This window comes from Dipteris shenzhenensis, chromosome 1 (assembly GCF_047967505.1).
Source record: "Dipteris shenzhenensis isolate YYH24624 ecotype China chromosome 1, Dip_SZ_1.0, whole genome shotgun sequence".
Taxonomy (NCBI): domain Eukaryota; kingdom Viridiplantae; phylum Streptophyta; class Polypodiopsida; order Gleicheniales; family Dipteridaceae; genus Dipteris; species Dipteris shenzhenensis.
The window spans coordinates 73110187-73132449 of NC_141596.1; the positions used below are offsets into that span (position 1 = coordinate 73110187).

At 45.8% G+C, this 22263-nt stretch overlaps 1 protein-coding gene across 1 annotated transcript in view; it reads right to left on the bottom strand.

Moving 5' to 3' along the window:
* LOC147906348 (uncharacterized) overlaps positions 1–22263 on the bottom strand; it is a 604593-nt gene that overhangs the window by 397472 nt on the left and 184858 nt on the right. Inside the window, exon 15 of the mRNA XM_087391025.1 lies at positions 11570–11733. Within this exon, the coding sequence (XP_087247151.1) occupies positions 11570–11733 (164 nt within the window). The remainder of the gene's footprint in view (positions 1–11569; positions 11734–22263) is intronic.

Consider the following 22263-nt stretch of genomic DNA (forward strand, 5'->3'; position numbering starts at 1 on the left):
TGGTGTCCTGGTAAGAGGACCAGTGTTGCTTTCCTATTTCGAGTTTGGGAGCAAATCTCTGCAGGTAGCACAGCCAGAAGTGCAGGAGTGCACTGTTTCAGATTGAGACGCCCTTCGCGGTGTGGCGAGAGCGCAGTTTATGCTCCGGGAGTGGGCAAAGCCCTTAGTGACTTTATTTTTCTGAATTGAGGCCGTTTCGGGGCCCGTTTTGAAGGCGGAAGTTCTTCACAGGCACTCAGAAAAAGGCCCTGTTTTTTGCTGTGCGACCACTGCGCGGCTACTTGGTGGAAAGGTGCCGCAGAAATTGCATCGTATGCCTGTGTGCAGAGATATTGGGAGTTGCAGATTCATGCCTGTTGCCTGTTGATGCGAAATCGTCACTAGGAAGTGACTGTGTGGTGAAATACCACTTTCGTCAGTTTTGCAGATCTGCCCGTGTGAGGCAAAAGCTGTGTTTTTTGCAGTGACAGAATATTTTGCAGTGTTCTGTAATGGCATCTGATTCTCTTTCACAGATTGTCACTGAAAAGCTTGACAAGAATAACTTCCAGGCATGGAAGTTTAGAATGACGAATTTCTTGATGGGAAAAGACTATTGGGAATTCATTACAGGAAATGAAGAAGAACCTGTTCTTCCTAATGTTCCCAGTCAACAGGAAATGCAAGCATTCAAAGGATGGCATGAGAGAGCCAGGAAAGTTATGTACTGGTTGTCTATCAGTATTTCGGACTCCATGATTGTGCATATTCAGGATGCAAATACGCCAAAGGAGGCATGGGATACTTTGTCAAAAATGTATAGCACAAATACGCAAGCCAGGAAAATGCAACTCAAACAGGAGTTGCACAATGTGCAGAGAGAAAATTTGAGCATAAATGACTACCACATGAAAGTGAAGAAAATTGCAGATGCACTTGCTTCCATTGGGTCACCAGTGGATGATGATGATTTGGTTTCTGTGACCTTGAATGGTCTCGGAAAGGATTATGCACAGTTCCGGACATCCATTGCCGTCCATGAAAACTTTCCTGATTTTGAGGAGTTGATTGCTCTTCTAATTTCTGAAGAGCAGAGAAATGGGGGTGCATCTTCTTCAGCAGGAACTTCAAAAGAAACTGTCTTCTACTCAAATGCTGGCAGAGGTAGAGGCAGAGGTAGAGGAGGCCGATCTGCAGGCCGTGGTAGAAATCAGAATATGCAGCAAACGCAAGAAAACCAGTCCTATGCAGGAGGACGTGGTAACTCTAGAGGCAGGGGGAGAAAAGAGGCCGTGGTGGATGGCAGAGAGGCCAAAATGCAAACAGCAATATTGAATGCTACTATTGTGGCAAAATGGGTCATATGGCTAAGGACTGCTATAAAAAGCAGAATGACATTATGAATGGAAAATTGCAGCAAGGCAATTATGCATCCTCTAGTAGACAGGGTGATGACAGAAATGAGCATTTGTTTATGGTGCAGCATATGACAAATTCTGTAACAAGTGCAGAAGAAAGCAATGATGTGTGGTATGTTGACTCGGGTGCGTCAAACCACATGACAGGTCACGCTGAATGGATGCAGGATGCAAGAAAAATGGAAAAACCAGGATTTGTGGAGACTGGTGATGATACTGCACATCCTATTGTGCAGATTGGCAAAATTCCTTTGTCTATGCAGGATGGGAAAAAGAAATACTTGTCTGATGTATTTCATGTCCCGAACATCACCAAGAACCTGGTTTCTGTTGGTCAGATGGTTGAGCAGGGCTTGCAGGTCAGATTTAATCCTCATGGATGCTTTGTTGAGGATATGAAAAATAATGGTCGCTTGATAGCAAAAGGAAAGAAGAAGGGCAGGATGTTTACGTTGGATGCAGACATGCCTGAATTGAGTGCAGCAATGTTTGCACATGGGACCGGTGTAGTTGCAGATATTGATATCTGGCACAAACGCATTGGTCATGTTAATATGCAGCGACTTAAATCAATGCAAGCCCAAAATATTGTTGCAGGATTGCCAAAATTCAAGGTTGCAGAAATGCACAAGATTTGTGAAGCCTGTCAATTTGGGAAACAGGCAAGGAAACCTTTTCCTAGGCATGTTCAAGAGAGTAAAAAGCCATTGGAATTAATCCACTCTGATGTGTGGACTACAAAAGCTGCATCTATTAGAGGCTGTCACTATTTTGTCACATTTATTGATGACTTCAGCAGAAAACTGTGGGTGTATTTTATGAAAAAGAAAAGTGAAGTGTTTGGGCACTTCAAAGCTTTCAAAGCTATGGTTGAAAAGGAAACAGGCCTGCAAATAAAATGCCTAAGGTCAGATGGAGGGGGAGAGTACCTCTCAAATGAGTTTGCAAGGTTCTTGCAGGAGCATGGTATAAAGCAGCAATATTCATGCAGTCATACCCCACAGCAAAATGGAATTGCAGAAAGAAAAAATAGGCATATTGGAGAGGTATCTCGGGCTATGCTAAATGAAAAAGATCTACCAGATTATTATTGGGCTGAAGCAGTTGCTACAGCAGTCTATATAATGAACATGACTCCCACTGCAGCAATACATGGCATGACGCCAGAGGAGATGTATACTGGTAGGAAACCAGATATTTCTCATTTGAAGATTTTTGGTTGCATTGCTTATGTCCATGTGCCAGATGAGTTGAGGTCCAAGTTGGATCCAAAAGCTGAGAAGTGCGTCTTTATTGGTTATTCTCTGCAGCAGAAAGGGTATAGATGCTATAACCCTTCTACACGTAAGTTCACAGTGAGCAGAGATGTTGTTTTTGATGAGATGAGCAGCTGGTATAAACCAGTAAATGTGATGATTGATGTAGATGCACAAAATGGTAATGTTGCACAGAATGCACAGCAGCAATCACAAAATATCAGTGGACCTGGAGTGTCCTCTACCAGTGGTTCACATACTTCGCCATGGACAGGCAGATTGAGATCAGGAGAATCCCCTCAAAGCAATGCAGATAGTGGTACGCAGGTATCACGAAAAGGAAAAGAGAAGGTAGATCAGCCCATGTTTGATGTGAATGCAGGTCACTCTTATGTGGATGGTGAATCCAGTGGCTCAGAACAGAGCATTGATGATGAGTTGGGTATTCATTCTGTTGTTACACCTGGAGTAAGGAAGACCAGGGATGTTTTGAGAGCACCCAGAAGTGAGCCTATTTTGCGCAGGTCTACCAGGGTCAGGTATCCTGTGGATAGGCTGAAATATGATGGATTTACAGCCATTCACTATGCCTATATGGTCAAAGTGATACAGGAACCAGAACCCACTTCTTTTGAGCAAGCCATGGGAAATGAAAAATGGGAGAAAGCCATGGATGAAGAAATGGATGCCTTGGATGCTAATGCTATATGGGAATTGGTGGCTTTGCCTAAAGGCAAGAATGCAATTGGTTGTAAGTGGGTTTATAAGATCAAGCACAATGCAGATGGTTCTGTGAATAGATACAAGGCAAGATTAGTTGTCAAGGGGTATGCACAGACATATGGCATTGATTATGAATAAACTTTCAGCCCGGTTGCAAGGATGGCAACCGTAAGAGCAGCCATTGCTATGGCTGCATCAAAGGGATGGTCTTTACATCAGATGGATGTAAAGAATGCCTTCTTGCATGGTGATTTGCAAGAAGAGGTCTTTATGGAGCAGCCAGCAGGTTATGTTCATGCTACTCATCCTGAGTTTGTTTGCAGGTTGAAGAAAGCCTTGTATGGCTTGAAGCAAGCACCTAGAGCATGGTCTGACAAGATAGGACAGTATCTTGTCACTATTGGCTTTCAGATTTCCAAGGCAGATTTCTCACTCTATGTGAGAAAAACAGAGAAAGGGATTATGCTGCTGGTCATTTATGTTGATGATTTGATCATCACAGGTGATAGTGATGAAGATATCCTTCATGTGAAAATGCTATTGAGGCAGAAGTTTGAGATGAAGGATTTGGGAGAGCTGCGTTATTTCTTGGGCATTGAGGTGATTAGATCACCAAGTGGGATACAGCTCTTGCAGAGGCAGTATGGATTGGACATGCTGTCCAAATATGGGATGACAGGCTGTAAGCCTATTTCAGTTCCTTTGGAGCAGAATGTGAAGCTGAACACAGATGCAGGTGAGCTTCTGGAAGACCCTACTATGTACAGACGCATAGTAGGAAGTTTGATTTACATGACTATTACCAGGCCAGATTTGAGCTATGCTGTTGGGTTGGTAAGTCAGTTTATGCAGGCTCCAAGGAAACCGCATTTGGATGCGGCTAGATGCATACTCAGGTATGTGAAGTCCACATTGCAGTATGGACTATTTTATGAGGCTGGGGTTCAGATACAGTTGCATGGATACACTGATGCTGATTGGGCTGGTAGTATTTCTGATAGACGATCTACCAGTGGATATGTGTTCGCTTTTGGGAGTGCTGCAGTCACTTGGAGCAGCAAGAAACAGCCTACAGTTGCCTTGTCGAGCACAGAGGCTGAGTACAGGGGTGCAGCAATGGCTGCATGTGAGGTGGCTTGGTTGCATAAGCTACTCTATGATATGCATCAGTCTACAGATGAGCCGGTTGTCATTTATTGTGACAACATGAGCAGTATACACTTGGCAAAGAACCCAGTCTTTCATGCTAGAACAAAGCACATTGAGGTGCATTATCACTATGTGCGGGAGAAGGTTTTACTAGGTCTTATTGATCTAGTTTATGTCAGCACAGAGGATCAGGTAGCTGACATATTCACGAAAGCATTGGGCGCAGAGAAGCTGCGCAAGTTCAGAGACCTGCTTGGTGTGCAGGAATTGGGATTGAGCTCGAGGGGGAGTGTTGAGATATCGAGCTCCACTCGTGATATGCCAGGGTGACCGTTGTGTATTTATGTCACCGACTTGTTAGCTGGAGATGCGGTTGGTACACCGCCCACGAATAATAGCTGGATGACAGCTATCCTTAACTACTCTAGTTTGTGGCTCAGTTAGTATGCCACCTTAGTTAGTTGAGTTTGGTTTGAGACCCACATATAGGGTTCTTCTATTTCTTTGTACTTGAGTTCTTTTGGCTTACACAACTAAGAAGAGGAAAACTGTTTTCAGCCTCCACCTTTGTGTGTATTCCCCCATTTGTGATTGTGAGAAAGCCACAAGTGAGACTCCTTCCCTCTCTCCCACAATCTTCACACACCTTTCCAGATCGTCCTCGCCTGTCTGCACTCCCAAAGACAATGTTGTACTGACTCAACTGCCATGTGACAACGAGGACAAGTAGGGTCAATAGCCCCAAACTTGGATCTCCACAGATTCACTGCAATCCCTCCAAGAATAGAAAGCCAAAAGAAAAGAGCGATCTTTCTATTCCTGAGGGATTTCCAGAGCCTACACCAAAAGTTCTTCTGCACAAATGCGGAAATCTGAAAACTATCCCAATGTGTTGCTCTAGAGGGCCTCCAACCTCTACTGCTGAGTTGAAATCTCCGAGCATTTCTAACTGTGTAGCAAAAGAAGGGGAAGCTCTTCTCTCGGTGCCCCTCATCAATCCATTCCCACTCCCATGGGTCCCACTGCATGAACCTAATAGGAGAACCACCATACAGCCAAAGTCTCCAAGACCCCAACGCAAGGAGAATAGGATTAGGGTCAAGATAACACTGTGAGTCCCTGCCCCACTCCATGAATCCTGCAGTCCTTATAGGCTGAAATGCAAACTCCAAGAGAGTATCATCAGAAGATCCGATAAGTCTGTCTCCCGACTGAACATCAAAGACAAGGGTATCCTCATGTGCATCCTGCAATGCAATAATCTGTAATGGAATGCCTGTCCCTGAAAACGCTCCTCACCAAGTGGACTCTATAAGCGGCATGTCATCTGTGTCAATCCACTCTGGTGGAATGGTTGCCTGTATTTGCTGTATCCTGAGTGCACTCCCTCCGAGGTGGCCAACTACTAAAAGTCTCTAATCCTTTGGAAGTCTCATAAAGGCCTGCTAAGTGCCTACAGTAGAGGCAGGTCCCCTCTCCCATCTAGACAACTGCATATAATGTGACACTCCAAGTGGCCTGCCATGATCATCCAAAAATGAGTCATTCCACATGACTACTGCCTGTGAATTTCTTCACGAGAGGTGGGTGAAACTCTGCACAGTGTGTTTCTGAAGCAGCCCCAAGCTTTCAGAATCGCAGCCATGAGAGGGGAAGGGGGAGATTTCAGATGGGCTGAAGTAAAGATCCATCTGCTGCTGTCTAACCAATCTCCCCATGAGAAGGGGCACAAGACTGAATGCTGCGTGAGGAAAAATCCTTCCAGGGCTCCTGTCCAGGCATCAATCCACGTACTACAAACTTGCAGAGTAAGGCCATACACTGCAAGTTCGGGTCAATAATATTGAGACCGCCTCCTCCTATGGGGATAATGAGGGTCTCCCAAGCCACCTTGGCTACAACATCTGAGGTGCCATCTAAACCACTCCATAGGAAGTTCCTGATAGGTCTCATGCCCTCTGATCTAATAGTGATTGTTGCTGAGCCCTTGTTGCAGCAAGGCGCTCCTGAATCCAAGCATCTGTAGGCCTCTTCTGCTCCTCCCTCTAGAGTGTAGCCAACTGCTGGCGGATACCTATCTCACGCTTGAGGATCTCACCCCTCCTGATACAAGCAATGGAAAGATAAAAGTCACTAATATCAGAGAGGGGGTTGCGGCTAAGTCTGAAGGAGAAAGCTGCCCATCCTGCAAATAGAGATACCCAGCTCCTCAACACTATCTCTGTAAGGCCCTCCTTTGCATAAAAGGGATCTGGAATCCTAACACTCGCAGAGCATCGCCTCACATGGGGATCTGAGACCATCAAAACCACGGGAAAATGATCCGAAGTGGACACCCCAACTACAATGCAAATAGTACCACCTTTGTCTAGAGCCCAATCATCCACGTAAAATCTGTCAATCCGTGCATGTATAGGCATCTGCAATCTCCTGTTCGACCAAGAAAACATGAGAGAAAGTGGCTGCGTGTGAAAAGTATCATCATGCCAAGTATCCCTGCCACTGTACTGAAAAAGAAAGGCATCCCACACTACTCTCTCTAGGGAGTGAATGCCACCTTCTCTACAACCCCTTTTGTCTAAGGGCATTTCAACCATGTTGAAATCGCCTCCTATAATCCAAGCATCTGCAATATGTGACCAAGAGAGCAGTTCCTTCCACAAAAGAACACAATCCCCTCTAGAATTAGGTGCATATAGGTTTAAAAGAGCAACCTTATGCCCACCAATCAAAAGTAAAATCCACTGAGCTTTGGAAGGGACTATGATCCCGTGTCCAATCACCAAGGGGAGTATAGAAGAAGAAACAGAAATGCAAGTACCTCCCCTCGTGCCCAAGGCGGGTGACCAAAAAGTATGGCCTGAAAGAAGCTTACCTGACTTGACACAATCCCTAACATCCAATTTGTGTTCTTGAATTATCAGAATGTCCATGGGACCCCTAGTAACACTTGGATGAAGTTGGTTACGAATCACTTGCCTGCGGCGGTGGTGAGGTACACCTCTGAGGCCCTGAACGTTCCAATTGACAATCCTCATCTACGAGAGAAGGAGGCCGGATGGAATATCCTACTCGACCTGGTTGCGGAGAAAGCCCTCTTCTGCAAAAAGTTCCTCCTATCAAGAGGAGGGAAGTCAACTGGGAAAAGCACACCCACACTTGTTGAGGGGAAACTCTGTCCACGCATGTCTAAAAGATGTGCTCCCCAAGCGTAGAGGGTACAAACTCCTCCTCTGACTCAAACTCAGCCAAGTCTACCAGAACTGAAAATGAAAGTACCTCTGGTGCAGGAGTGCGAAGGAGCCTTGCGGAAGGAGTCGTCGAACCAATAACCCCATTATCTCTGCCAGGTGTAGACACACGTGTAAGAAAATAAGGGGCTCTCGCTGCATGACCTCTGCATGAATCTTCATGACCTCGGCCATGACTTTAGCATTGTTCTCAAGGCACGAGTCTCTGGAGCAAGGTTCTCCTTAGGTGAGCACTCCTGTACATGATTAGGGACAAAAGCAATCTCATCTGCACATGGAACTAGGTTAGGAATGTCTCCTACTTGAAGAGATAGGTTTGGGGCCCCATCAGTGGTAGCCTAAGGTATTGGCTCCCCAACTCTGAGAGGCACCCAACGGTGGAGGACCGAAGCAGGACGTACTGACTATCCTATCCGCGCTATAGAAGTACCAGGAGCTGATGGTTCTGGTTGTGAAGCTGAAGGTCTAGCAGCGCGTGAGGCGGTAGGAGCTGGTCGTGATGAAGGTCCCGATCGGCGGGTGAAGCTATGAGGTGCACTCGTGGATCTTTTTTATCTTTTCTTTTTCCTCGGGCAATCTCTGGCAAAGTGCCCAAGGGTCCTGCAAATCCTACACTGATCTTGTCTCTCTGCAATCTCGACTCCCTGTCTGAAAAAGGAGCCATCTGGACGCTGAAGCATAATGTGGTCATCTGAGATGTTAAGGTCAGAAACGATGACCCTAACACGTGGTACCCCATCAGACTTGAGTGCCTCTGCTACTGAAGTAGGCATCTCAAGGAGAGGGGGGATCTTAGTAACCACTCCAATGGAATGTAGTAGTTGATGGTACACTTGAGGAAGGCTTGGAAATCTGATGAAGAGTGGTGTCGTCTGGCTGTCTTCCTTGACAGGATCGAACCCCAAAGAAAAAGGGGTTAAAAAAATTCTCATGGAGCCCAGTGCTAACAGGCTAGCCTGCAGCATTGTACGTGCTACCTCTGAGGAGTCAAAAACAATCTGGAAGAAATCTTGTCCAAGCAGTAACTTGGAAGGGTGGGACCCATAGATGCGAGCAAAGAGCGATGTCAAGCTCTCCTGCTCAGTATCTTTTTTGAGCTACTACAACTCGTCTTTTGAGAAAATGATGGTTTTTGCGGCCAGTGGAAGCAAGCGAGGATTACCTGAAGGTTGGGCCATCTTCAATCAAGGTGTGAAGGCCGATTTGAACACAAAAAGCTCCGTCCGACCAATAGTGCTACTAGGAAGGGCTAGGAAAAAAGAGGATAGCAAGGAGGGAGAGGGAGAGGGTGAGGGCTAAAGGGAGAAGGTGAAGGGGGCAGCAGGAGGGAGAGAGTGAGGGCAAGGGAAGAAGGGGGGCAGTAGGGAGGGAGAGGAGAGGGTGTAAGGAGGAAAGGGGGAGGAGAGGGTAGGCGGAGAGGGAGAGGGTAGGGCGGAGAGGCTAGGGGAGGGGGACAGTGAAGAGAGTGCAGGCGGGGAGGAGGCCATACGGCTGTACAGCAACGGGGGCAGGAAGGGAGCGGGGTAGAGAGAGCGGGGTAGAGAGGAGAAGAGAGGAGCGAGGTAGAGAGGAGAGGGCAGCAAGGCTGAGAGGAGCTATGGGAGGGAGAGGAGAGCGCATAGGGAAGAGGGAGAGCAAGCCGTATGGCAGAGGGGAGAGGGAGAGAAGGCCATACAGTCATAAGAGAGGGGGAGCAGTAGCAAGGTTGGGGAGGAGCAGCAGCTCATTTTCGTTCTGTCCACAGTAATCTCAATGACCCGCTCCCCAAAAGTAGAGGTTACAAACTCCTCTATCTCAAACTCTGCCATGTCAGCCAAAACTACAAAAGAATTCGTGTGTGATGTATCTAGCACAAGAGGACATAATACCACTGCAGATAGCGGAGTGGGAGCAATAACCCCCTTGCCTTTGTCAATAGATGTGGAAAGGAGAGCAGAGGAGGAAGGGGGCTGCTGGTGGCGAAGCCAAGCACAAACTCTAGCCTTTTCAGCAATTAAGGCACGAGACGACTCGGCAATGATCAGATCCAAGGGTGGGAGCTCCTTCCCACGAACAACTGGAGGTATAGGAGCAACCTCATCAATCTCCTTCCCGCTAACAGCTGGGGGGATAGGAGCAATCTCATCAGCACAAGAAACAAGGACAGGAATATCCCTTGCCTGTAGATAGCCGGGTATCCATGGCCTCAATAGCAGTGTCATGAAGGGTAACTGGCTCACCAACTCTGACTGGCACCCAGCAAGGAATGACTCGAGCACGGCGTGCTGAAGGTGTTGGACGCATTGAAGAAGAAGGACTAGGATGAGAGGCAGAAGGTCTAGGGCGTGAAGTAGAAGGTCTAGCAGCGTGGGAAGCAGGATGTGCAGTGGGTCGTCGTGAGGTAGGTCCATGGGATGCTACACTCGTGGACCTTTTAGGCCTTTTCTTCTTCCTTGGGCAATCTCCGGTGAAGTTCCAGGGGTCCTGCACTGATTTTATCTCCCTACAATCTTGACTCTCTATCTAAAGAAAGAGCCATCCGGATGCTGAAGCATGATGTGGTCATCTGTGATGTTAGGGTCAGAGACAATGACCCTAACCCGTGGTACCCCAACCAACCTGACTGCCTTTGCTGCCGAAGAAGGCATCCCAGGGAGAGGGGGAATCTCAGTGACCAACCCGAAAGCGGCTCCAATGGAGTGTAGGAGTCGATGGAACACTCACGCTTTGGCTCATTTGTGTTCTCACTCCCTCTTGTGATGATGCCTCTTTTCTCTCCCACTCCCGAACATTTGATATCAGAGCCACCTCGAGACTTGTGGAGATCCCGGTTTGGGGCCGACTCTTCTTGCCCTCAATAGCTTTGTGTTGTGTAGCCTATTCAACATTTCTACTATGGGATTGCAGACAGGCAAGGATTGTCTAGAAGTGGATTGCTAGGATTTTGAGCATATTTGTTCCCTTCCCCTTCTTTATGGCCTGGGGCTCAGTGGCTTGGTTCTCTCTTTTGAGGCCTCTAGTCTTTATGAGAGACCTGACTCTTCTTGGTCTCTTTTGATTTGCTGACACTTAGTAGAGTCCTGCTTTTTGGATGATGCTCCATTTTCCCCCTTCAGGCTCATGCATGCCTCTATGGATTCTTCTTCGGATATATTGGTGAGTGTTTCAATGTGGCACATTTGGAGAGCCAAATGCAAAGAGGCCTTGGATGGATCCTAGGTCTACCCTTCTCACACTTGGGCAAGTATTTGGACAGATATGGTATGCACACTAATGACCATTTGGGTTAGCATGTAGGGCTAGCTCCTCCCGGGCAGCTCAGCCAAGACGGATATTTTCCTAAGAGAATAAAGTGGCTCCCCCTTTTTCTCGGAGGCCACAATAGGGTTGAGGTGGCACTTTCAGACTCAACCTTGAATTTTTCCCAATTCACTCTAAGGAGCTTTCTATGGGCCTCTTTAGGCTGTTTATTCTCATGCCTTGCTCTTGTGGGTTTGTTCATACTTAATAGAAGTAGCTTTCATGGGAACAAAAAATATATACACTATGTTCTCTCTTAGTACTCCTATGAGCAAAACAATGACTTCATCTTGTTACACAAAATCAATATTCTATTAAGTTTAATAAGACTACTGTCGGGAAAAATGATAGAGGATTTCTCATTAGTTTGACCTCATTAGGGATTGAGTACTTTTGTGTCCCACAAGTGCCATCCTCGTAAAATTTACAATATTGCAAAGTAAGTGCAAATTGTCCATCTTTTTTGGGCATCAAACAACAAAGCATGTATGTCGAATATAGACAAAGAGCTTACGTGCAATCATCTATTGGAGGAGGATCATGTTCTAGATGGTAGTTTAGCCCTGTTTTGGAGTCAATGCACTTCCCCATTGCCTGTTTAAGGGCATCTCCATCTTCAAGAGATTCCAAAAATAACATCCCATCAAGTGGGTAGTCAGGTTTGATGATAGCTTCTTCCTGCAAGTAAAGACAAAGGAACAATTGAATTGCGTAACAGTTTGGTTTTATACCTACTATATACAATAGATATTCAGCCTTTAGAGTGCAAATTTTTGTGCATCATTAGATAATATTGCATTGTTTGATATTTTTGCAAAAACAAGAATGTCCACAAATCTCTTCGCACTAAGTAAAGTAAGGCAATTTTGAACCCTGACGATTTGCTAGCTTGACCTACAAGATCTAGCACATCTAGCCCAGTGGATTCAAACAATATCATATCAAAGACAGGTAGATCCCATTGCTTGCCCAACAAGTTTGCAAGAAAAGTGACCAACAAGTTTGCAAGAAAAGTGACAATAGAGATTACTTCCCCTTTCTGTTGCATACATATCACACTCTATCTACACCCTTTGCTTGCCTATTGAGTCTGCAAGAAAAGTGATACTAGAGATGTACCCCCTTCCCTTGTATACATCTCACACTCTATCTACCAAAAGGTAAAACTAGAGGTGATGTTGTATGATGATTGTCTTAAGAAAATGAGACGTAATGTTGATTAATATATGGACTCTAGGTAATATATAGGATTCTACTTTTTCCTTGTGCTTCAAGGGATGGGTAATATGCTCACGAAATATTACCACTGGTTTGTGGCCTCTTGTGCAAGGAACTACATTTGTTTGTGAGTGGTACATCATGTGCTACACATCGCTTGTGCATGTACTAAATTAATATGTAGTTGTAACACACAAATAGAAGATTAACAACAACAATGCAATACATGAAATAGTGTAATAGGACAAAAATGCAATATAGAAGGATACTCCAATATTCACAAGATTTGATTGTTTGTCATAATGGAAGAGCTATCTCCCTAGCTAGAATGGGCTCACTAATCTTGTCCACCTCCATGTATACCCACTACTAGGGAAGGCTCCCTACTTGCATCATGATTGGTAGAAGGAATGGGATCACTATTACTCTCCTTCGAGCGGAGATTGATGCTGCCATCCCTGCATGTTGGAGGATTCCCGTAGGCACCGGACAGCTCTTCCCGGGAGATGAGAGGTGGCTAGGACAGTTCACTCCACGAGGCATTCCTTTGGTGGTGGCAGGCCTCTTCTCGGATTCTTCGGTACATTTCTTCTCCATCACTGATGACAGTCGCCTACAGAGCAGAGAGGCCGTGATCGACCCCCAGCTTCCCTGGCAGCCCCTTCGCATTGTAGGGCTGCAAGGGAAGACTTGGCATATAGACCCCCTGATTATGCAGGACCAGGATTGGAGACTCTGGATATGGGAGGGCCGTTCCTTGTCAGAGGTGGAGTGGGACCCAAGGGAGTGGCTTTGGCCACCGTCGGAGACCTCAGAGAACCCTACCCCCTTCTTTTCTTACAGTGCACGCACGGGCCGGCGTGCTCTTGGGGCTCTCCAGCGTGGGCTACCCACACAGGCACATAGGTGGTATGCCCAGGGGATATCCTTGGTCTTTCTTCGCACCTTCTGGAAGACTCTTTGGGCTAGTTGGCGTCCGAGGAAGATCTCCTACTTCCTTTGGATGGTGACACACAAGGGGCTTCCAGTTGGTAGCTGGCTGAGAGAGATGGGGCAGGAGGGGCATTGTCAGATGTGTCTTCAGGAGGAGGAGTCCCTGAACCATTGCCTTTGGAGCTGCTCGCACGCGCAGACGGTTTGGAAGGGAATCATGGGGATCTTAGCTAGGGCTACACCCGAGCTAGGACCGATCACTTGGGGAGCCGTTTGTTGGTGCAGCACTGAGCCGGGACATCACTTGGCCTATGAGTTCTCTAGACAGGATCCCGTCTTTTTCATCACGCAGGCCACTTGGGCATACATGGACAGCTTCCCGTGGCATTTGATAGAGACAGATGCAGGAGCGACGCCTCGGCACCCAGTTTGGGAGATCATAGGGAGCATCACAGGCTGGCATATTTGGACTTCCAGATGCGCGCAGACTGTAGGAGCTCAGACTTCTTCTACCACCCAGACCCTCGCAAATATCTGGAGCACGATCATTCACACGCTCAAGGGTCAGTGGGATCAGATTCAGGGAGAGTCCCGGGCAGGGAAGGAAAAAAGACGACGTTTCCTTCGCGACTGGGACCACCGGGAGTTATTTTTCCAGCACTCCACTCAGAGTCTTCAGTGGCATTACGCCCCTCCACTGTGGCTGTTTGTCCACTCTCCGATGATTATGCCCTAGGAGGCTTGTTTTTAGCTTTTTGACTTCTCGGGGTGAATCCATTTTGTGATTACAGCCCGCTGGCCTTCAGGCATTCTTGTACTCTCGCTCTCAAGTAATATAATTAGCACTACTTTTTGCGCAAAAAAAAAACTATTACTCTCCTTGTTTGTGTATCTCTGTCATGAGGGCGTGAGTCGTGAAAAATATAAACTGACATTTTGAAGTTTCCGCTCGAGCAATTTTCAGTGTGTCATAAATGATACATCCAAGGATCCTAATGGCTTTCTACCATTTTGGTATGGAATTTGGTAGTTTTTGGAAACACCATTGTGTCTAGAGCAAGCTAAAACCCCCAAAATGACTTTTGGATCACTAAAATTGGCCTCTTGGAGAGGTCAAAACAACCAAAACAGGTGCCTAACATGAAAGTGTTTAAGAAAGCAATTTGGGCCCTTAGGCTCTTTGTACGTGCATGTGGGTAGACCCTAGAAAACTAATTGGGCAAGGCCAAGGGATGTGGGTGTGCAAAATTTTCCCTAGGGATTGGTGTCTTGGGGGTGAATTTGGGGTTTGATCCCAAGAGGGGGAAAGTACCCTTAGAACCGAAGTGGGTCATTGGTTAGGCCCTTAAAAATGCCCTACTAGAGGGGGAAATGGGGGAAAATGAAGAAAGGAATGCCACGTTCCCCATGCCTTGGTGCTTTTGGTAAGGTTCTCCGTGGAGAAAATCACTTGGAAGAATCGTGGGTGCCGATGGGAATTTGGAGATGGCTTCGTATGGTGAATTGACAACGGGCTGGAGTTGGAAGCCAGTAAGATGCTGCAGGTGATTTTCCAAGCCTACAAGCAGCTTCAACTAGGATTGCCATCCATACAAGGTGTGACAGATCTGGTACAGCACACACAGGCTGGCTGAGGCTGCAAGGAGGTCTGTGTGTGTGATTACGGGCACAGGACAGATTAATGGACTGGAATTTGACTTCCATACCTCCTGCTTCCCATACGCTCTCAATACACAATCTGACCTCCTCGAAGGTTTACGGATTTCTTCTTCCACAGCCATGGATTGACAAGCATGCCAACACTCTTTGGAATTTGGATAGGCCTTTATCTTGGTGGCAATCCCGACTCATGAAAATCTGGAAAGCCAAATTGCCATTGAAACAGAGGCTTTTCTTTTGGAGATGTATAGTGGGAGCGTTTTCCATTGGGGTGAAATTGGCAGCACGCCGCATTGCTTCTCCTTTCTGCCCCCGTTGCTCTCATCCCCGCGAGACAGTTCCTCACTTATTATGGTTTTGCCCGCACTCTCGTACATTGATCACTCATGTCTCTCATTTACTGCGGCTTCGGTTCCCTTCTATCAGATTTGGGAAACTTTTCTGGATGTTTGGATGCCTCTCATCTCAGATGTCTCCATTACTCCTTTTCTTTCACTAGACTCGCTTTTGGGTATTATGGACCATTTGGACCCAGAGACTGCATTCTAGGATGGGTCAACAGTTTCCTCAGGCATATATTTTCTTCAGAATGTCCCTCAAGCAATCCTTACATGACAGTCTTGCTGCAAGGGATTTGGATGCTACTAGCCTTGAAGTGTTCTCTACTTGTTTTTGAGTTCTTCTATTGGGCTCTCTTTCGGAGTTCATTGCTAGTGTGTGGGAGACTTCCCATATTGTAAATTTATGAGGATATAAATACAATGGATTTTACCAAAAAAAAGTGTGTGATTACGGGCTGGATGAGGCTGCAAGGAGGTCCATACGTGCATTCACAAGCTGCTGCTGGTTGATGTTTTGGAGCACAAGCTGCCTGTATGTGCCCTTGGGCCAGTCAAGGTCACTATTTTGGAGCTTGAGCTGAACATTTGGGCACGGGCTGATCACAAGGAGCTGCTCCAATCAGTTGTGAGCTACCATGGAGAGCCGACTATTGGAGAGGCTTAGTTGGCAGGGTGGTCCACCATGGATGCTTGCAGTTCAAGTCTTTGTTTCCAAGGTTGTGATCATACCAGTTATGCTTTCACCCATTGGTTGGGTATTTCAATGAATCCGTTGACACCCTGTCACAATAAGGGGAGTTGTGTGACCCTGGATGGCCTGCTAGCAACAACTCCAAGTCTTATATAGGTGTTTGAACAGAGATGGATGCTTGTTGCCACTGCTGTGTGAGAGTAGAGCCCAGCAGGGTTATTGCTTGGGATACTGAGGCCAACTCAAAGTGGGAAATACATTGAATGCAAGAGAGATTGAATTCACTGTGTATCTTATTTTTTGGTCTCTCCAATTAGTAAAGAAATACTGAAAGTGGCGCCAAGGGTTTGGGGTCAACAATCTGTGTCCTTGTTCTTGAGCATGAGCACTCTCGTTCCCAATTTGTGTTTGAGTTATTTGTCGAATATTATAATGAGAAAGTATTGGCTGGTTAGTTGTATTATACTGCCCTCTTGTTGGCCTGGAGTCCGGTTTCATGGTCCCATTGTTGGGACATCAACATCTTTCTTAAGGAGGTGAGCCTGTGATTGTCTCTAGTGAAGTATTGCCGACTGTAATTGGATTATAGAAAAGAGAAACTCAGCAAAAATGTCTCTTACAAATGATGATTGGTTATGAGGGGCAATCCTCCCAAGATGAGCAAGAAGAGCAATCTATTCATGAGGGAGCCTCCCAAGATGACCAAAACGTTGAGGCACAACAATTTGTAAATCCTTTTGGTGTGAGTGCCTCTCAGTCAAAGGGTCAAAAGAGGATGAGGATTCATAAGATGCTGATGCTATGTTTAAGGCACAGTTAATGAGTGTCGTGGGAACACTCACACAGCTCATGCAGGACCCATGGTTCTTTGAGTTTATGTAGGCTCCTTTGACGACTAAGAAGAGAAAGAGGCATTCTCATGCAGGAGTGCCTAATAGGGTCCGAAAACAGTCACTTGGTGTGATGCCATTGAATGGATAGCCCTCAGTGAATGCCAAATGCACAGGTGCTCCATTGCAGCAATCTTTCCATGGTCCTAGTATGGATATACATGGACAAGGGAATAATTTTCAAAATGCTAATCAGGGGCAACAAGCTTCTCCCCAACCCTCTTTGCATCCATGGTATTTTGGTGGTGGTTTGGTGTTCCAGGCTATGGCTAGCCAAGCTGTGGATGCTCCTGGAATGCTTGGAAACTACCCGGTGGGATCTCAGTCTGGAATGCAAGGAATGCAAGGGAATGTGTTTGAGGGGTATGCAGCCTGTTTGAGGGAGGGTTCCTATCCTTCCGGAGGTGTTACCAGAGGCCAAAGGACATTGGTGTGACAAGCATGGGTGTCGTAAGCTCTAATGCAGTGGATCACGTTGAGTACACTGTGCAGTGATGTGCGAGTGTCATGGGCTGTAATGTAGTGAATCGCACCGTGTGAGTGCACAATGCAAGGCGATGGTCACATCGGGATGAGAAGTCCAAAAAATGAATGCAAGGAGAAACAATCATCATGTACTAGAGAGTCGTGAACAATCCCCATATGCTAGGAAAAATAGAAGGGATGTAAGAGACCAGGTTGGACGAAGCACACAAATCACCAGAATGGACAACCGATGTCATAAGTCACAAGTCACAAGTCACAAGAGGTGGCCATAGCTGCCAAGGTACACAGGTCTATCCCCATAGTGAACACAAAGCTACAACTGGCGAGCTTGTAGCTCGAGCCTCTCCACACACTCTCCTCTCGACGAACTCATAGCTCCAGCCTCTATCTCTCCTCACACTCTCCTCTCTCAATCTCCCTGTCAAGCCCACTGCCAAATGCTCAATGCTCAATGCTCAATGCTCTCCTCCTCCCCCGTCCTCCCCTTCTCCTTCATCCTCATCCTTGTGCCTTGGAGGGTCCCTCCCCTCGCTAAGAATCTTCCCTCTTTCTCCTGATTGGTGATCCTACTATCTCCTTAGCCATTGGAGATAGCTGTTGCGCCCCTGGCTCTCTTAATGGCTCGGGTGACTTCCCGACTCGCCAGCCTCTTCTAGTCTGGGTGGTGTAAATACTCCATGTGCATGTGAGCTCAAGTATTGCACCACTGAACACGTCTTCGCCATGTGCAACTGTTAATGCCCTGACTGCTCCATGTGGGGAACTCACTGCTCCATGTGCGCAGCTCCAGAGGAGATCCCCTTGGTTATGGACATTGTCTTGGGTATGACATATGGTTGTCATGTGGTCAACACCTGATGACATAGTGATTACTTGAGAGTGTCTCTATTGCAATCCGGAATGCCTAACATAATGTATGGCAATATTGGCATGCAACCAGGAATGAAAGGTGGAATGTCAGGGAATTTTGGAGCTCCCACGGATATGTTTAGTATGCCTGAGGCTGGTTTGGCAAATCCTCCAATAGGTAGTGATAGTGCAGGACAGGTTGGAGGGAATGTTATGCATCCTCCATTTTTGCAGCCACATGTTTATGACAATTTGACAACCAAAGGGAAGGTAAAGGACTACAAGGAAGGTGGGGCAGCAATGAAGTTTGAGACCTTCAATGGGGCTCAAGATAGGCTGAAGGCTCTAACTTTTGTACAATAGCTTGATGCAGCCTTCTGAGGAAGAAACTTCACTCACTCCTCTAAAATGCAAATGGAAGACATCTTCCTGAAGGGAAATGCTTTATAGTGGTTGTTACGTCAGCCATAATTCCGGAGCCGTGTGGTGTGATTATGGTTAGGCGGGGAACCAAAGGGCTTGACGGTGCTTACAGCTTGATGCAACCTTCTGAACTTCACTCAGTCCTCTAAAATGCAAAAGGAAGACATCTTCCTGAAGGGAAATGCTTTATAGTGGTTGTTACGTCAGCCATAATTCCGGAGCCGTGTGGTGTGATTATGGTTAGGCGGGAAACCAAAGGGCTTGACGGTGCTTGCATACTATGAGGCCTAGAGAGTTTGGGTCTAGGATCAGGCCTAGGCCTAGACATTAGTTAAGAGGTGCAAAGGGGAGCCCATGAGAGGTCCAAAAAGGTAAGGTCCCTTGAGGGACACACGGCACCAAGGCAGGAGTCCACTTTGCAAGCATTGGGCTAGAGGGAGGTTTCTAGAGAGAGATCTCTGTGGTGATGGAAAAGGAAACATCACTCACGAGAGGGGATCACTGGAAACCGTGGCTGGGAGGCAATTAGTAGAAATCCCTCTATGGTGTGGAAGAAGATATAACATTGGTATCAGAGCAGGCCAGTTGGTTGAATTCGAAGTTAAAAATGTTTTGTTGGTTGAACTTGGAGTGGGGCTGCGTATTTCTGAAGAATGAAGACGATCATATGCCTGAACGAAGAAGATTCTACGATGCTGCAGAATGTGTCTTTGTGGATGAAATTATGTCTAATGGAGAGGCTGACAAGGTTTTGTATCCATCCAGGACTGCTTGAACTGGTCAGAAGAGGCCGCCTTTAGTTGTTGTTACGCTACTCCAAATAGTTATCTCAACAGCCCTTGTTTCTAATTTAGAACGGAATGGAATTTTTGTCAATGGAGATGAGAGAAGCCCAATCATGCAAGAACCACTTCTTCGAATAGGAAATGGTACAATAGCGGCCAAGGAACAAAAAGAGCTCGTTTCTGAAGGTCTGCACTAAGAACGAGGGACAGCACAGTATCTACAAGTTCTAGAATCGTATATGCAAGAATTGCTAGCCTAACTACGGGCCTTCTCGAGATAATCACAGTGGATGAGTGGTGGTCCAGATACATATGCTAGCAACAGAATTGCCAACCTCAGCAAGAATCGTATCTTCAAGAATTGCCAGCCTTTGCCCCTACTCCAAAGTCATGCTCCTTTGCAAAACTGATCTGTGGAAAGGGAGCATTCCATTTGCGGATCACTTGAGGTTATGAGCAAGAAGGACGCCGTGACCTTCACAAGCCAAATAGAAAGGACATGTCACCATAAGGTCTTTAGACCTTTGAAAAAGGCCACATCAGCATCCACCTTATAGCCCTCTCCAATCCAAAAATCTGAAAGCCCTTTCTGTAAGAACAAAGTGGAGACACGTTATGAACACAAGTGAGAAAGAGTGCACACACAAGAAAGCTCCAATAGAAATGTTCAAATGAAACAATACAAGTACTTGCTATATATAGTACCCAAGTACTACTTGTCAACCATAGGGTTGACTTTATGCCTACAATACCATATCTTTGTAATCTCTTACAAATTCCCCCTCAAAGATATGGCTGAAAGTACCTTGGAAACATCTCAGGTGTACCCTGCAGTACCTAAAGTACCATGGTTGCACAAATTTATCCAAATGCATATGCAACCTATGGGAGTACATGAAAACAATGTCATTGTGAATCACTTCACAACTCCCCATGACATTGTGAGAATGTCTCTGATCCCCAAGCCATGTCGATGTTGTAAGAAAAGATCTGTTGACAGGGATTCGGTGAAGATATACGCCACATTGTCCTCAAATGGACAATAAATGTGATCAGTGAAGCCATCAGAAATACAATCCCATATATAATGATAATGATTTTCAATGTGTTTCATGCGAGCATGAAAAACAGGATTGTTGGCTATGGCAATGCAACTCTCACTGTCACAGAAGATAGAGTTTGCTTCGCCATCCTATGAATGATGCAAGTCATGCAAAAGCTCTTCCTTAACCACATTAACTCCGTAGTGGCTGAATTTGCAGCTTTGTACTTTGCTTAACTGGAGGAAAGAGAGACTCGCTCTTGCTTCTTATTGAGCCACGAGATACAGCTGAACCCAATGAGAAGCAATAGCCAGTAGTGGACCGTTTGTCATCAATGTCCCCTGACCAATCTGAGTCGGTGAAACCACCCAGCTCTAGATCACAATATGAAGCATAATGCAAGCCAAGAGAGAGAGTGCCATGGACATATCTAAGAACCCTCTTTGTTGCATTCCAATGTGTGATCATGGGACAATGCATGAACTGGCTCAAAAGCTCTGTGGCATAGACAATATCAGGTCGTGTGGAGCATAGATATATCAAACTGCCAACCAACTGCCTGTACAAAGTGCCATCAAACTTTTCAGCAGTATCATGCTTACTCAGCTTCAGTCCCTTTTCCAATGGAGTAGCCACAGGCTTACAGTTCTCCATTTTAAATTTCTGCAACAACCCCTTTGAATACTTTGTCTGTGACATAGAAATCCCATCATGGGTCTGCCAAAACTCAATGCCAGGAAAATAATGCAATAGGCCCAAATCTGTCATGTCAAAGTTGTGACATAATGCGGACTGCACTGCTGTAATTTGCTGCAAATCACTGCCAGTGAGTATGACGTCATCAACATATAGTACCAACATGACCAATTCTGATTTTTGCTGCAGAACATATAGATTTGGCTCTGTATAAGTGTTTACGAAGCCCTGAGACAGCCAAAACTGATGTATCTTCTGATACCACGCATGAGGTGCTTGCTTCAGCCCATATAGAGCCTTCCTGAGCTTGCATACCTTGTGTTCTTGTCCCTTCACTTCAAAACCTTGGGGCTAATGTATAGAGACCTCCTCTTTAATATCTCCATTGAGGAAAGCGGTCTTGATATCCATCTGGTACACTAGCTAACCATAAAACGCAGCAAGAGAGATGACAGAACGAATGGTGGTCATCTTGGCCACTGGAGCATACTTAGTAGGAGTCTTTTTCATTGTAAAAAAAAAGCCTACATTGGACATTCACTTGATTAGCAAATTAAAAGACCTATGGCATCACTTTACCCATGCAAACAGATCTCTAGAGATGAATTTGGAGATCCTACTAGGAGAAAGAGATCTCTACCTTCATCGAACTTGATACTCTTATTTTGCCGAGTGAGACATAAGAAATCAAATATTCTTATTTAGACCTAGAACATACAAGATATTATGTGCGTCCTACATGTCTTTCCTTCGCATTTGTATTGGTATATTACCAATATCTTTAGTCTAATGAAGTTTAGTTTCTCTTAGCTTAACATTATCAATTTCAATACTCTTATCAAGGTGGAAATACCACTCTTTATGAGGCATGAAATGAGAAGAGGATCTTGATTCAATAATGCATGACTCATTATAATGATCAAAGTTTTTTGGTTTCGTTAGAGCCAAAGCTTTCTCACAATTCCTTGTCTAGTATGTTTCTATGTCTGTAAAGTTTTTATCACTTGGTTTAGACTCACATTTAGAGATATCCAACTTTTTCTTCTTGCACTCGAAAGCAAAATGGTTAGGCTTCCTACAATAATAACAAGGACCATTTTCATTGGGCCCCTTGTGTTCATGATTTTCACTTGTTCCACCGTCGAGACAATCGTATCTTTTCTGGAAGACAAGCTCAGGTCCTCCAGAGGACAT